General features: G+C 33.9%; 1 protein-coding gene and 2 non-coding genes across 3 annotated transcripts in view; 1 reads left to right on the forward strand and 2 right to left on the reverse strand.

Moving 5' to 3' along the window:
- Nucleotides 1–16,426, forward strand: part of LOC140432842 (cilia and flagella-associated protein 47-like) — a 76,761-nt gene that overhangs the window by 14,956 nt on the left and 45,379 nt on the right. The window contains exons 4-7 of the mRNA XM_072520976.1: nt 1,965–2,154; nt 10,003–10,290; nt 10,451–10,554; nt 14,184–14,278. Of these exons, the coding sequence (XP_072377077.1) occupies nt 1,965–2,154; nt 10,003–10,290; nt 10,451–10,554; nt 14,184–14,278 (677 nt within the window). The remainder of the gene's footprint in view (nt 1–1,964; nt 2,155–10,002; nt 10,291–10,450; nt 10,555–14,183; nt 14,279–16,426) is intronic.
- TRNAA-AGC (transfer RNA alanine (anticodon AGC)) lies at nt 5,743–5,815 on the reverse strand. Its single transcript has one exon. It is a non-coding gene; the product is annotated as a tRNA-Ala (tRNA).
- Nucleotides 6,368–6,440, reverse strand: TRNAA-AGC (transfer RNA alanine (anticodon AGC)). The gene has a single exon. It is a non-coding gene; the product is annotated as a tRNA-Ala (tRNA).

Raw genomic sequence — 16,426 nt, forward strand, 5'->3', positions numbered from 1 at the left:
TCGTTTATAATAGTTCCCAGGTAGCAATACTGTTTTACTCGCTCTATCTGCGTCCCATTAATGTATAGATGAGCACCATTTATATTCTTGCTGATAATCATTTGTTTCGTTTTGTGGGTATTAATGTTTAGTCCGTACTGTTGACTGTACTCGTTTATTCTGTCCATTAGCCTCTGAAGTCCCTCTAAACTATCTGCTATCACCATGGTGTCCTTAGGTACGAAGTCTTTTTCTTATCATTTTAACTGAAACACTTACACCTGTAAGTTCTACCAAAAGTTGCTTTTGGGGCTGTGAGTGAGAAACTGTTGGGTCTCTTCTAGCTAATTGGTCAATGAAACGATCGTAATGAGCGATTGTAACTTTTTGGCCACTTTGTCTTAGTCTAATCTTAAGCGTTACTTATTCCTGATACCTAGTATAAGTTTTTGACACAACGCTCTGTGTTACAGAATCTTTCCCTTTTGCACCTACTTCAACCCCACAAGGCATATTTTCGATTTTGAACGCAAAAGTAAGCTTATTTATTTTCGTTTAATGTATAGCTAAAGCAAATAACCTTTAACATACCTAGCTGTGTTATCTGATTGTTTTATCGGTTTGTTAATTGTCAATCTATCTATCTATACAAGGATTTTTACAGCTGTCGTCACCTTCCTTATTTCAGCCAACGTCTCCAGTCCTTTCTGTTCTGTCATTCTCCATCTCTAAGGTCTCATCTTTCCATGGCCTCGTCCACTTCATCCCTCCATGATCTTTGGGGCCTACCACTTTTCCTCCTTCCTATTGGGCTCCAATCCGAAATCTTTGCTATCCACCTTGTATGATCTGTTCTTCTCACATGTCCATACCAAATTAATCGTGTTTCTTCGATGTAGCTGAGTATGTCTTGGTCTACTGCCATTCTTCGTTTTATCTCCTCATTTCTGATGCGATCCATTTTTGTCACTCCTGCAGCTTCTTCTGTTGAACTCCATTTCAGTTGCTGTGATTTTGGACCTGTTTCGTTTATTACCCAATTCTCTGCTCCATAGGTCATTATACTGCGTACCAAGGTGTTCTCTTCTTTGTATTTCTGGTAATCTGTGTATCCCACAGTACCCCGTTCATTTGTTTAATACATGTTCTTGTCTGTGCTAATCTGCTGGTTATCTCTTGCTCAGTGGTTCCATTTTTTTAAAGTATTGTCAATCAAAACCTTTATTCTTTGCAACAGTAAAGGTTTTTCAGAAGAAATAAATATTGGTTTGAAAAAAATGGTGATTCCATATAAGTTTGGTTGTGTGTATACTATTTCTAAAAACAAGAAGACATTTGGATCTGCTCCCTATCATAAGTGTGATACAAATTGCAGAAAGTTTAGTCTTCTTTCTGTTTTTTAACTATTATTATCTATTTATTCTTTCCGGAGAAGCTTCCGATCAAGGGTAATATTCAAATATTTAACAGAACTTTGCACTGAGTAGGAAACATTATTTAAGATATGTAGGTCACTCAATGTCTTAATGTGTTTGGTTCTTTCTTTGATGGATTTGGCAGCATTTTCTGGTTTAATGTTTTCTTGGGATGGCACAGAAAGAAAAAGATCTCAATTGAAAGAAATATATACGCTGTTGTATTCAACATACATTTAATCATTTACATTTCTTTATTTTGTAATTGACCAATCGTATCTAATCACAAAACTTCACGTCTCCTGACTTTTTGTTAAGCACTTTGTTAAACTTCATTCAAGAAAGTTTACTATACTTAAGAATGTCCGATGCCTTGATGGGCCCCTAGGCGAGAAGAGAGTGACCCTGTTTACCTGTTTATTGTTTTGTATATTTATTTTATTATAAACTCAGACAATTTCTACCATGTTCAGTCTGGCTGAATGACTAAAAGTCTATGCAAATAAAAGAATGTCCGAGAGAATACTTATAAAATGTACACGTTTTTTCACAATTATATTTGCATTATAGGTATCTTAATCAAGCCATCGTCAAAACTTCACCAAAGATGCTTCATTTTGGAGATATCGACGTTGGCACGGCTTCTGAACAACTATCAGTACATTTACACAACGAAGGCGAAAAAGTGACCACTTTTGTGGTTGATTTAGGAAGACATGATCTAGAGCTTATAATTGATCCCATGAGAGGTACAATAAAGGTAAAGAGATTAATAAAATTTTTCATTTATACATTTATTCTGAGCCAATTATGTTTCTCTGGTTGCATTATGTTGTTTCATGTTATCTGAACATCTCAGTGATGCTCTTTTTTATATTGATGTCTTTGGTTAGAACCAATTAGCTAAATCTTGTTAAGAATTGAGTGTCATAACAATGTTACAACTTTAGCAAAATAACTTTGATATAAATTTATGCTCTCATTTGATAAAAACAGTATTTATGCATAAACAAGACGATGAGATCCTTGGAATTTTACTCCAAACTTCACTGGCGAAGCGTTCATGTAACCATTCTTAACAGTTAAAACATTGGTAACAGCTAAAAATCTAGCAAATAAATATTTTATGACTACTATTAACGAATTCCATTTATATTTTTTACCAATAGAAATATGTTGTGTTAATAGTAATTCAGTAATTAGCCAACTATATGCACGAAAATATTGGCTTTAAAGACAAGCTTTTAAAGATTTTAAATCTTCGTATCTACGAATATGAACATTATTTTCTGCAGAGTTTGTGTGTTTTTTGTTTTTTTTTTGTTAAGTTAGTTTTAAATAATGAGTAAAGTTTACAGAAGATATATAATAACATCGATAATATACTACATATTGAGTTGTAAGTTATGAACTATTAACATCTGTATTTCTTATAAACTCTATGTCATCTGTTATATTTTAGAGAACTGATGAAGCTTTAGAAATATAAAGCGAAACGTCTTCGATAAACTAATTAAGTAGTTGACTTCTTATTTTATTTGCCAACCTGAATGACCTATTAAACCTCTGAATGAATTCACTAGTTGAATACTTTAGAAATATTAACATCATTCTCATCTATCATCGCTATCACTTTCATTACTGCCACTGTCATCCGTCACATTTATTACCACAGGATCAATATCGTCCATCAACCCGTCAATAACCCAAAATTTATGCTCTTCCTTAATAGAAAGTTTACAATAGTTTGCATTTCTTATTAATTGTTCCATAGCGGCGGTCTTAAACTCTGTGTTGTGTGAGGTAATATGTCTTTTTATGTATTTTTCTTTGTATGTGTTTACAACTTCCATGAGCTCTGATTTTAAATAATCTTCTTCAAAAAAGGTATCTTTCTCTAGCAAACATGTCTTAATTTGATCTTTATTAAAGGCTTGTGTCGAAATCAACTCTTCTCTCGTCGAATGGTACGAAACGTTGTCTATCACTACAACAGTTTTGTCTGGAAGATTAGGAAGCATCTTGTCCTAAAACCATTGTTCAAATATAGGACCATCCATCTCATCATGATAGTCCGCTGAGTTTTTTTAGCTAAAAACCAAAAAGCAGTACCTTCTACAAAGCCCAATTCGCTACCCGCATGCACTATAACAAATCGGGAGCCTCGTTGTGTCGGCTCTTTTAGGCTTGTTGACAACCCCTTAACAAACGCATCCCTGGTTGAAGTCACTGAGAGGTCCTTTCATTCTTTGGAAACACTATGTCCAACATTCACTCAAGTTTCGTCCAAATAAACGACGGTGTATCCTTGAGAACGAAATTTTTTTATCTCACGCAAATACTTTTTAGAATATCAGTCCATTCAATCATGCTTGACTTTACTCCTCGTTTGCAAAAAACAAAGTTCATTTCATGGAGTATTCTCCACATTGTTGTGCGTGGCATGTTTGCTAAATCTTATGTCTTTTTTAACCAGTGCAAAAACTTTGTTCAATCTCGGCGGTAAATTTTTAAAGAAAAAACTATGCACGATGGCACGTAGCTGCGTACGAACTACTGCATCGTAAGTGAACTTTCTACTGTTCACTCTACTTTTGGTACGTTTTCTATGGGCCTTAGTCCTCCTTCCGCAGTTTCTTTGCGTATTTTAGAAATAGTACTAAAACTTACTCCCGTCATAGCACTTACTTTATCGGTTAAACTTCTAACACTTTCACCACTTCTTAAATGTAAATGATAATTAAACACATTTAAAACAATTTATTTTGCACGGATGTCTAAGATATTCCCTTGGCTTAATTTTTAAATTTCCATTTTCAATTAACATTTAACTGTAAAGTCACAATAACTACTAAAGAACCGCAAAGCCTTACTATCATTATGTAGTCAGAGAACGACATAAAATCGCTGACATACGCACACCGTATTATTTTAAGTTGCAATTAGTATTTAGATATATGCAAAGAGGTCCGTTTAATTGCTTATCTTTAATAGCCGGCAAAATGCATGATTTAGCTAAGAAATATTTTCTACTGATTTCCATGATTATTGGCATATTTGGCATTGGCTGTATTCTCACCAAAAAAAAAAAAAATTAACTGCCGTTACTATAATTAAAATAATATAAAATAAAATTATCTTTTGTAAATACTATTTATTTAATTAAAATCATTTTCCCTACTTTTCATCTCTTTTTTCGAATGGGCATTTTTTTAATTCATGTCTGTGGAAACGAAAATACAAATAATACAACCCTGAATCGTGCTTGTGTTCGTCCTGGCATCGCTGCGCTTCTATCGTCCATAAGAAATACATCATCCAATCTCCGCAATGTTATTTTCTTAACGTGGAACGCTCTATAGTGTGTTTGGCACTTTATGATTTTGACAATTTTAAAAATTATGCAAAAAAGATTCCTATATAGCGCCTTTCATCAACTTGTAAAGCTATATGGACAAAAATTTGACACAGTTAAGTTAAAAACAGAATTAACAATTCTTTATAATGATCCAGATTATATTCAAAAATATGTACAAGAATTTTATCAATATTTAGTCTTCAGAGCTTGATAATGCATTTTCGGAAGATTTTAAATTGGCAAACCTATTTTTAACAATTCCGGCTACAAGTGCATCCGTTAAAAGAAGTTTTTCAGCAAGGAAGCAGATTAAAACGTGCCCAAGAAAATCCCAATCGCAAGATCAAATTTTGTCAGTTTCTTTAATTTCCATTCATAAACGATTTTTAAATAGATTAATGACAAAACCCTCTTTCTACGATTCTGTTTTTTTCTTTGTCAATTTTGAACTTCGTTTACTTTTATCCCACAGGTTTGGATTAGTCATACGATACTCCAGGCGCCAAGCCCAGTACGTAAAATAATATAAAATAAGTACCTAAAATAAAACAAAAATTTATATTTTTGGGATGTTCAAAATAATTTTTTTTTAAAAATTTTTTTTATTTAGTTTTAGTAACACTTTAGAAAAAGTCAGGCGTCGCCACTGCCAAACTTACTCTTCTTAATTCTATAGCTACTTTGCTATGGACTGTTCAAGTTCCTCAGCACATCTGTAAATAATAATTGGCAGAAGATTTATACAAAGAAAATTCTACTTAACGCTTATTATTATACATACTTTTTTTTATTTCTGGTTAGCAATTTTACAATTTAACTTTACAGTTTATAAAGTAGGTACATAAAAAATGTTAATATTTTCTGAAAACATAACGCAATTAAGATCTATTAAAACCTCACCCTGACACGGAGTACTCATAGATGACAGAAAAAGTGATCCAGTTTATTTTTTAATGTATTAGTTGTGTAAATTAATAAACAAAATGAAATTGGAGGCGCCGGGCATCGATCCCGGTACCTCTCGCATGCTAAGCGAGCGCTCTACCATCTGAGCTACGCCCCCTGATATGGAGTAATCATAGATAACAGAAAAAGTGATCCAGTTTATTTTTTAATTGATTAATTCTGTAAATTAATAAAAAAAATGGATTTGGAGGCACCGGGCATCGATCCCGGTACCTCTTGCATGCTAAGCGAGGGCTCTACGATCTGAGCTACGCCCCCTAATAATCAGCAGTTAAAGATAACTAGCAAGCTAATATAATTAATTTTTTTATCTGATTAATTCTGTGAATTACTAAATAAAATAGATTAATTGGCGTCGGGCATCGAAACCGCTAATTTCCGTATGTTGAGTGAGCGTTTTACCATCTGAGCTATTCTTCCTGATACGGACTACTTAGATAACATAAAAAGTGGTTAAATAGTTATGTTTTTTTGTTGTATGATTAATTCTGTAAATTAGTGTAAGCAAAAAATATTTGGAGGCCCTGTAGCATCTAGCAACGTGATGTCGCACGCTCATACAGTGTACCTACTCATAGATATAACGGAAAAAGTGATCCAGTTTATTTTTTAATTGATTAATTCTGTAAATTAATAAACAAAATGGATTTGGAGGCGCCGGGCATCGATCCCGGTACCTCTCGCATGCTAAGCGAGCGCTCTACCATCTGAGCTACGCCCCCGATAAGAAAATTAATTTTAAACGTCTTGTCGCGTCGCCGTGACTCGTATACACATGTAAATACAGATTCGTCGTACACTACAAACTTGCATAATAAACCAATAATCGTAATCCCAAGCCAAGTGATTAATTTTTAGCGATTGTATTATTCCTGTTTTTTAAATTCGTTTTATTAAAATGAAAATAAATAAAAGTTACATGTTACATTATTTTAAAGTTGTATGTTATAAAGTTCCTCAAATAGAGGTAAAAGTAGTTTTTATTAGATATTTTTTTTATTTTTTGTAGTTTTTTATTAAAAACCTTAACGTTTCAGAACACTTCAAGCGCAGTTAAAATTATTGGAAAGAAGAGCTAATACTTAGAGTTCAGAAAGGTGTAAGACAAGGGTATCCTCTATTCAACACGCTGTTTAATTTGGCCCTTGACAAGATAATAAGAGACGTTTGTATGACTAGAGTGGAAACAATATTTAATACGAGTCACCAGTGTCTAGCCTATGCTGATGATATTGTACTTTTGGCTAGGAGTAGAAAAGAATTAGAAAAAATAGCTAAGAATCTTCTAGAGGCCGCAGGAAATATGGAATTACAGATAAATATAAATAAAACAAAATACATGGAGCTGAAGAATAAGCAAAAGAAATTCAGAAAACTAAATATGGAAATTGCATTAGCGAGAGAAATTCTGGAAATTGAAGACGTGGAGGATTATATATATCTGGGAGTTCTTGTGACAAATAAATGCGAAGAAGAAAAGAAAATAGATCTACGAATAGCAAAAGGAAACAAGTATGCAGACAGTTTGCAAAGAATAATAAAATCGAAAGTGGTATCGAGACCTACTGCGACCTACTCTAACGTATGGGTGCGAGACATGGATATTAACAAAACGACTACAACAGAAAATTGAAATATGGGAACGAAGAATATTAAGAAGAATTTTTGAAGGAAAGTTGGCAGAAATAGGATGGGAGCGAAGAACAAATGCTAAAATTTATGAAATTTTCGGTGAAGGGAGAATACCTAAGCGATTTTGTCAAAAGTAGAAGATTGCAGGGGCTAGGTAATTTTGTTGGAGTGGAGGGCAGTAGAGAGGTAAAGAACATAGCATGGAGAACACCGGAAGATAAGTGGAAAAGAGGCGACCGAGGAGAAGATGGAGGCAAGCAGTTGCGGAAGATCTACAAGAAAAGAAGATAGAAAATTGGAGGATAGAAGCTAGAGACAAGAGATGGAAGAGAGTTACTAAGCTATGGGCCTGAAACTGTTACTAAGCTGTTACTAAGCTGTTACTAAGCTATGGTTACTAAGCTATGACACCTATGTCCAGCACGAGATGTTTACAGGGTGATGATGAATGAAATGAAGAAGAACAAATCCCGAAGTATATCATCAAAAGCTCCAAAGGCAACTTCTTGAAGCTACAGGTGTTAATATTTAGGTCGAAACTATCAGGCAAAGAGTTAAGCCAGAACAAGAGGAAGGCCCCGTAAAAGATGGATAGACGACGTAGAGATGGATCTTAAAACCATGAACATCAGACATTGGCGAAGGAAAGTATCCGACAGGGCAGAATGGAAGAACATTGTTAAGCAGGCCAAGACTCACAAAGGGTTGTAGCGCCATTAGAAGAAGAAGAAGAAGAATAATAATAATTGTTTAAACAAATAATGATATCCCAAAAATACTTTATACTGGATTGACATGTTTTCATAACAATAGTAATCACGTTTCTATTAGAAAGTAATTATTGTAATTTTTTTTTATCGTAATATTATACATTCCTTTTACAGCCACCGCAATAATGATATATAATTATCATCTAATTACTTTATTATTTTTTCTAGTGTGAAACTATAGATAATTGTGTTAAAGAAATATATCTATAATTTAATTGATAATTACCAGAAGCAATAATTTCATTAAGAAATCATAATATTATTTTACAGTGCAAAATTATTAGTCCAGGAAAATGATAAAAAATTTGTTTTTGACAGTATAAATACCTAACAATTTTTTTTTGTTTTGCATTACAGAAAATTGTTAATTTTCTCAAGTTTGTGATAAACAAATTGAATTGTTTAACAACTAATAATTAAATCCGTTTGACGTTTTTATCACGTATTGTCCACTACAAAAGCCTGTTGAAGCAAAACTAAAAATTGTAAAATCATTTTTGCCAAAAATTACCAAAAAATTATTCTATTTTACAATTTTTCCTCTTTTTAACGTGTAATAATAAACAAATGTACCAAAAATCTTTTACCATAGCAGTAAATCTTTTTAGCTTTTTGATGTAATGGTTTTAAAAACAGTAATGATTTTAAACGAACATTTTAGAAATTATTAAAAAAATTGGATAAATTAGCATAACTTTTGTTACGTGAATGTACAAACTCCTATGTAACCTGAAACAATAAATAGTAGTGGCAGTGACTTTCAAAACAACGCCGTTTTTCACTATAGGTGCTGCTCATTTCCGTAATATATAGAATTTCCACGGTCACTATAGAATTTCCATTGTTAGAGCCTAATCTTCAAACCTATAGCATGAAATTTCTATTTTGAGTTTTGGCAACAAATGCAACGCATTTTAAATATGCCTAAAAACGCTAACATTATCTCTCCTGCTGTCACCCACTATGAAGCTTCTTCAAATTTAAAATAATATTAAACTGTTTGTCATTTGTCTTCTTCTTCTTCAAGTGCCATCTCCGCGGCGGAGGTCGGCAATCATCATAGCTATTCGGACTTTTGAGACGGCTGCTCTGAAAAGTTCATTTGATGTACATCCGTACCACTCTCTTAGGTTGCGCAGCCATGACATTCTACGCCTCCCTATGCTTCTCTTTCCTTGGATCTTTCCCTGCATAATCAGTTGGAGCAAGGTGTATTTATCTCCACGTGTAATATGTCCGAGATATTCTAATTTTCTTGTTTTTACTGAATTTAAAATTTCCATTTCTTTGTTCATCCTTCCCAAAACCTCTTTGTTTGTGACGTGTTCTGTCCATGATATTTTCAGAATTCTTCTGTACACCCACAGCTCAAATGATTCCAGTTTTTTCATTGATGTCGCATTCAAGGTCTAAGATACCATTCTATAAAATAAAGTCGAAAAAACATAGCACCTCGCCAACCTAACTCTTAGTTCCAGTTTTAAATCTCTGGTACATAGAACTCTTCTCATTTTGTTGAAATTTGCTCTAGCCTTTTCTATTCTTATTTTTATCTCCTGATTGTAATCATTTGTGGAGTTAATCATTGTTCCCAGGTATGCATATTTGTCCACTTGTTCGACGTTGGTTTCGTTTTTCATTTGTCTAGTGTTGTGTAAATGTATTATTTAATGTTTATGACATTAATAAAATTGTTGGATAGCCTTTAATTTTGACGAAATGCCCCTGAAGATGCTCTAGGACCGAAAGTACTTGGGCAAGATTTAATAAAAAACTACTGTGCTCGATATCTGCCTTTTATTAGATTAAAGTTCATTTATTTAACCATATATCACTTAAATACCTTTGTATTATTTTTTTAAAACCTATAATAACTTTCCAGCCTTCTGAAATTGTAGAAATAAGAGTAGAAATACTCGGCTCACGGGAAGGCAAATTTTTAAAAGAATTCTGGATAAAAACCGACCCCCCACAAAGAATTTATATTACGGGAACTTTTATTATGCCACAATTAAAATTAGAACATCCATTTAGCAACTTTGATTTGATCGTTATCCATTTTCCCAAAACTTACTACAATGCAGAAAGCATAAGAGCCCTAGTAGTAAAAAACAGCAGTTCCACTAACACGATGTTCTGTACCATGGCGATATATAAAAATGAAGAAAAAGTAAGTACTAAAGAAAATTTGATAACGTAGTCTCAGTTTTCCGTCAACATGTTGCGTTACAATCATTTTTTTTTAGTTATTCTGTATTACTATATTTCTGTATTTTGTGATGACTTAAGTGCTAAGGCCTTGATTTATACTGTGTTCTTATTTTTTGTAGAAATTAGATGAAGCTAGAAAAACTGACAATAGTTTAAGGTTTTTTAAATTGGCGCCAAAAGAAGGAAGACTAACCAAAAACCACAAAGCTGCTATTATTGTTAGGTAATAGGATAAATATAAATTTTTACTAAAGACTTTTACAATTAGTGCATTTAAATATTATGTGTATATAAAACAACAATAACAATTATTTCTAATAGTTTCTAACAGATCAATTTATAACACATCAGTATCTAGGTAAGAAAATTTTATTGTGATTGAAGACTTTAATCTCATGTTTCTTGATTTTTCCTCAATTTTTAACATAACTTTTAACACGTACATTACTCTGCTTTTAATCCTAAAACATTTACACTGACTCAAAAGATTTTACACCAACTGAAAAGGTTTAGTTCTCCTCCGGGATATATAAATCGCCTCCACATTCACATGGTTACGAAGTCTGTCTTTACCATCCTCATGACCCAACCTCAAAATTCCACTGCTGAACATAGGCCTCTTCCTCGTGTTTTCAACCTCGTCTATCTTGCGCCACTCTCATCCAGTTTTTATTTTTTCTTCCTAAATCGTCAGCCCATCGTGTAAGTGGCCGACCGACGCTTCTTTTTCGAAATTTTTATTTTTCTTTAATTTTATCATTATCAACAGCTAATATACTTATGTCATCAGCAAAAGTAGCGTTTATTGCGCTGTTGAATACTGGTTTATCGTAGGTGTACATCGAATAAAGTAATGGACCCAAATCACTATCCTGGGATACTCCAGGATTTATGGTTCTTAAATTAGAATTTCAATTTAGCAGAAAGACATATAATGAAAGCATTCGATTTTTAAGCTGATATTGAAGCAAATCCTCTATTCTGGCTTTGTATTACTTTTGCTCTATAGTAAAATGAGCAGGCGAGCGTCACAGAACTAGTGCTACAAGATGGCGTCGTCACGGGTAGCGTCACAACATAGCGGTTCTTCACATCGATTCACTACTCTTAACTGATTCGTTTGTAGTCATCATATATTGATTCTAAGCAGGTTTAAATTAAAAACTGCATGAAAAATAACAAACATATACAGGGTGTTTAAAAAAAAATGTCAAGGTAACCCCGTCTCTAGGGTAGGTAAAAAACTGAAAAATAATTGAGGTTTGCTTAGTAAAAATGTGTAACGCCATCCGTTTTCAAGATACAGGGCGTTGAAGAAAAAAAAATTTACGCATTTTTTACGATTTTGCCGAAACTACTGGCAACATTGTAATGAAATTTTATACGAATATGTTTTGGAAGCTGATACATCCCATGAATTTGTTTTTATATCTGATTCTTATAGAGGGCGCTAGTTACACGGATCGTACTAAGTATTAGTCAATATACCTTTTTTAGGAGTATAATTATTAATCAAAATTTCAAGTAAACTTAAACATCATTTAATTTTACACGAAAAAGATAGGTACACTTGGTAAAACTCGATACTGTGTACCGTTTTCGGAATATTTTGATTTGAAAATTATGAAGTAATAATTGATGCTGGTAGTAATGATACAGTTCTAATAGGTATACCTCTATTTTCTCCAAGTGTGCCATGGAAATCTTACATTTATTGATTGTTATGACGATAAATCAACAATAATTAGAGTTTTGAAACCTTGTTATTTGTAAAATCAAAACAAAATGTACTCAAATGTTGAATACACTGACATGTTATTAACCTTAGGCGAATGTTTAAGATGTTCTAGTGCAGCTGTGACACGTTATGCAGAAAAGTTTCCTAGAAGAAACTTACCAAGTAAAAAAACATTTAGAGCCGTTGAACGACGTTGTCGAGAAACTGGGAATGTGAGACCAAATAAAATAAATACTGGTAGACTAAGAACAACAAGAACAATTAATAAAGAAAATAATATTTTAAATTTACTTGATTAAGATCCAACAGTTAGCGTAAGGAATATAGCAAGACAAACAAATACTTATTCTTCAAGTACTTGGCGGATACTGAAAGAACAGCAATTACATCCTTATCATTACAGACAAGTTCAAGAGCTCTTGCCAGATGATCTACCGGTTAAAGTGGATTTTTGTAAAACATTCCAACAAAGGACAGCCCACAATCCAAATTTTTTAAAATGCATTCTTTTTACGGACGAGGCCACCTTTACGCGACAAGGTATGTTTAACTCCCATAATGCACACTACTGGTGTGATGAAAATCCACGAGTCAAAAGGGTATCACATTGCCAACACTCATTTAAAGTTAATGTTTGGGCAGCAACTTTAGGTAACAAATTAATAGGTTATCATATTCTACCTGGAAATTTTAGATGGTGACATGTATCTTGATTTTTTAAACAATTCCTTATTCGGGTTATTAGAAGATTTAACGCTAAACGAGCTCCACCACACTTTGATAGAAGGTGTCGTAATTGGTTGAGTAATCATTTTCCGAATCGATGGATTGGTAGAGGTGCAGAAGCTCCGATTCATTGGCCTCCTCGGTCATGCGATTTTAACCCTTTGGACTACGCAGTTTGGTCGTATATTAAGGAAAAAGTCTATGCTACAGAGGTAAATTCACGCCAAGAATTAGAAGAAAGAATTCAACGTCAATTTAATGACATCATAGCTGATCCTCTACCGTTTAGAAGGTTAATGGAATATTTAGAAAAAAGAATAGACTTGTGTATTCGCGAAAACGGAGGGCATTTTGAACACTTACTGTAATTGAATTTTATTTTATGTTCTTAGTCATTAATTTAATTTTCTTCTTGTGAGTTTTGTTTAATTACTAACTATTTTATACCAGCATCAATTATTACTTCATAATTTTCAAATCAAAATATTCCGAAAACGGTACACAGTATCGAGTTTTACCAAGAGTACCTTTTTCGTGTAAAATTGAATGATGTTTAAGTTTACGTGAAATTGATTAATAATTATACTCTTAAAAAAGTTATATTGACTAATACTTAGTAGGATCCGTGTAACTAGCGCCCTCTATGAGAATCAGATATAAAAACATATTCATGGGATGTATCAGCTTCCAAAACATATTCGTAAAAAATTTCATTACAAAAAAATTTTTTTTTCTTCAACGCCCTGTATCTTGAAAACGGATGGCGTTACAAAAATTTTTTATTAAGCAAATCCCAATTATTTTTCTGTTTTTTACCTACCCTAGAGACGGGGCTACCTTTTTTTGAAACACTCTGTAGACATTAAATGAGAAGTAACAAATATCTATCAATAAATGATTCCATTCGCACGATTCGATTGTCAAAATTTTGAAAGTCATAAATGTAATTTAATTAATAAAAATATTGAATCATTTGTTTAAATTTTTATGACATTTCTTGTTTTAAAATAATATCGTATAAATACAATTTTTGTTTTTAAACATATTATTTAGTTTATATAATAATTATATTTGCTATCAAATGATATTTAATTCTATTTTATTATTAATTATAATCTTTTGTCTGAATTTGACAGCTCTGTCAGAAGTAAACAACGTATAAACTTATACTTTGTTAATATGACACCAGGTGGTGTTAGGAGCAAACATAATAATTTATTAAATTATTTTAATATATCTTGTTTAAAATTTGAATAATAAATAAATAATAAAAATACAGTGGCATAAATCTTCGCTCTAGTCTGTTGTACGGCCTACTGTAACATGTTTTTTTTTATTTAATTTAAGGCTATAATCTTAATAAATATGTGGTTTAATTAATTTTTCAGATTTGTTCCAAGAAGATTAAGATCATTTACTCAAAAATATTGTATTGCTATGATTAAAATCGTAAAAGTAAACTTTCGAGATGGCGTAATAAAAGGTATAAACATAATATCGTCGCTCGAACTGCAAAACCTTGTATCTGAGTTTAAACCAAATGTTCAGAAGGTTAAAACTATCAGTATTAACAGTGCTACAGCCCAGCAGTATAGCCTCAACCTTCAACATTCCGTTGTGGATCATGGTCTACTCGCAGAAAAGTCGCCATTCCTACCGATTCCTAGCCACTTCCCTCCATCTTCTGACCCTTAGAATCTTAAGGTCTTCTTCCACATCATTAATCCATCTTTTATTCGGTAGTTGTCTACTTTTTCTGACTTTTGGGTTTGAGAATGTTAATCTCTTTGTCTACTAAATATCTGTCATCTTAGCCCAGCTTTGTCTCTGCACCTTGTTTCAGCCCCATAATGTTTCGGATGTTTCAGTTTAATATATTAAAAATGGTCTTACTATACTAAGGTACTCTACAGAGAGTTTATTGGCTATTATGACTATGGGTTGGACAACTGGAAATAAATAAAAAGTAAAATTTACTAAAACCTTCAAATGCGAGGTGTTGCAGTCCAGGCGACAATATGTATTTGGTTCATCCATAGGTAACTATCAACATTATTTCTACTTCTTTTTCTTTTCCTATATTTCTCAATACTTCATTATTATTGCCTCATAACCCATTGCCCACTAAAATAGAACAGTATTTAAAAACCAGAATTTACGATCAGTGTATCCACCCTATACTCACGTATGGTTCACAGACGTGGACACTCACCAAGTCCAATATGGATAAAATAGTAAAAGCACAAAGAGCGATGGAAAGATTAATCCTCGGGGTGAGACTTATAGACAAAAAAACAAACAAATGGATTAGAAGCAAAACCAAAGTAAAAGACTTACTTACTTACTTACTAGCCAACGCCCACCCTTGACATGTTAGCCATTTGGTGGCGCGCTGACCAGTATAGACGAGCCGTTTCTCGTAGGCGATCTTCATACTCCTCGGGTGGGTCTGTTTTCAGGGCTGGGCACTCTGGAAGGTGAGCAGCATCCATCTTAGGCTGATCACATAGTGGACAGTTGTCATTTTCGCGGACGCCGATGCGATGTGGATGGGAGGCCAGGTAGTCATGCCCCGTAGTTGTTCTGAACACGGCTACACTAATGGGTCTCGGCAAGTTGCGAGGGATTGGTGACTCTATTAGGTGGGCCCAAGATTTTCCAGCACCCGCTTGTATTTGCTGCTCTTTTATCTTCGCTTTGATTCCTATTCTAATGGTGGACTTTGCTGATGTGTACGATTGGAAGCTAGGGGGCTGTGGAAGAGTAGTGCCTTCTTTTGCAAGTTCATCCGCCGCTTCATTTCCTTCAACACCGACATGACTAGGGATCCATTGTAGAGTAATTAGCAACCTTTTTTCCATCAAGTTCGATAGTTGGACGCGGCAAGATATTGTTTCGGCACAGTCGGTGTATCGATTTGTCGACAAGGCGAGGATTGCGGCTTGGCAGTCGATGAAGAAGGCAACTTTTTGGGGGTGTTGGAAATTCTCAAAATTTTTTGCAGCTTCGTGTATAGAAGCAATTTCGCCGTCGTAGTTGGTGAGAGGGGCACCCACAGCTATAGAGCCTTTGAAGAACGTTGAGACATATCCTGCTCCTGTTCTTCCCGAGTCCGGCATCGAGGATCCATCGCAGTAGATGTGGAGCCACTCATGTGCTGGGTATTTGGTGTGTATCGTCTCTAGGGCGGCTTTCCTTAGGACAATGTCTGACGATAAGTGCTTCGGGTCGTTATGGTTTTCAACCAAAGTAAAAGACGCAGGAGAACATTTTGCCAAATTAAAATGGAGCTTCGCATGACACAATGCCCGACTGAAGGATAAGAGATGGAACCACAAAATACAACAGTGGAGGCCATGGTTAGGAAAGAGAAGCAGAGGAAGACCACAAATGATATGGGCTGATGACATTAAGAAGATCGGAGGACACAACTGGAAGCAAGTGGCGCAAAATAGAAGACACTGGATTGATTTGGGGGAGGCCTATGTCCAAAGTTGGATTACTTAAGGCTGAAGAAGAAGAAGAAGAAATATTGCTGCCTTAAAAATATGGTTGGCTAAATGTTATACATACAGTGTTTCCTACTAAGCAGTTGAACTGTGGACGTGGAGTCGCTAAATACTTAAATTCT

This window comes from Diabrotica undecimpunctata, chromosome 1 (assembly GCF_040954645.1).
Source record: "Diabrotica undecimpunctata isolate CICGRU chromosome 1, icDiaUnde3, whole genome shotgun sequence".
NCBI lineage: Eukaryota > Metazoa > Arthropoda > Insecta > Coleoptera > Chrysomelidae > Diabrotica > Diabrotica undecimpunctata.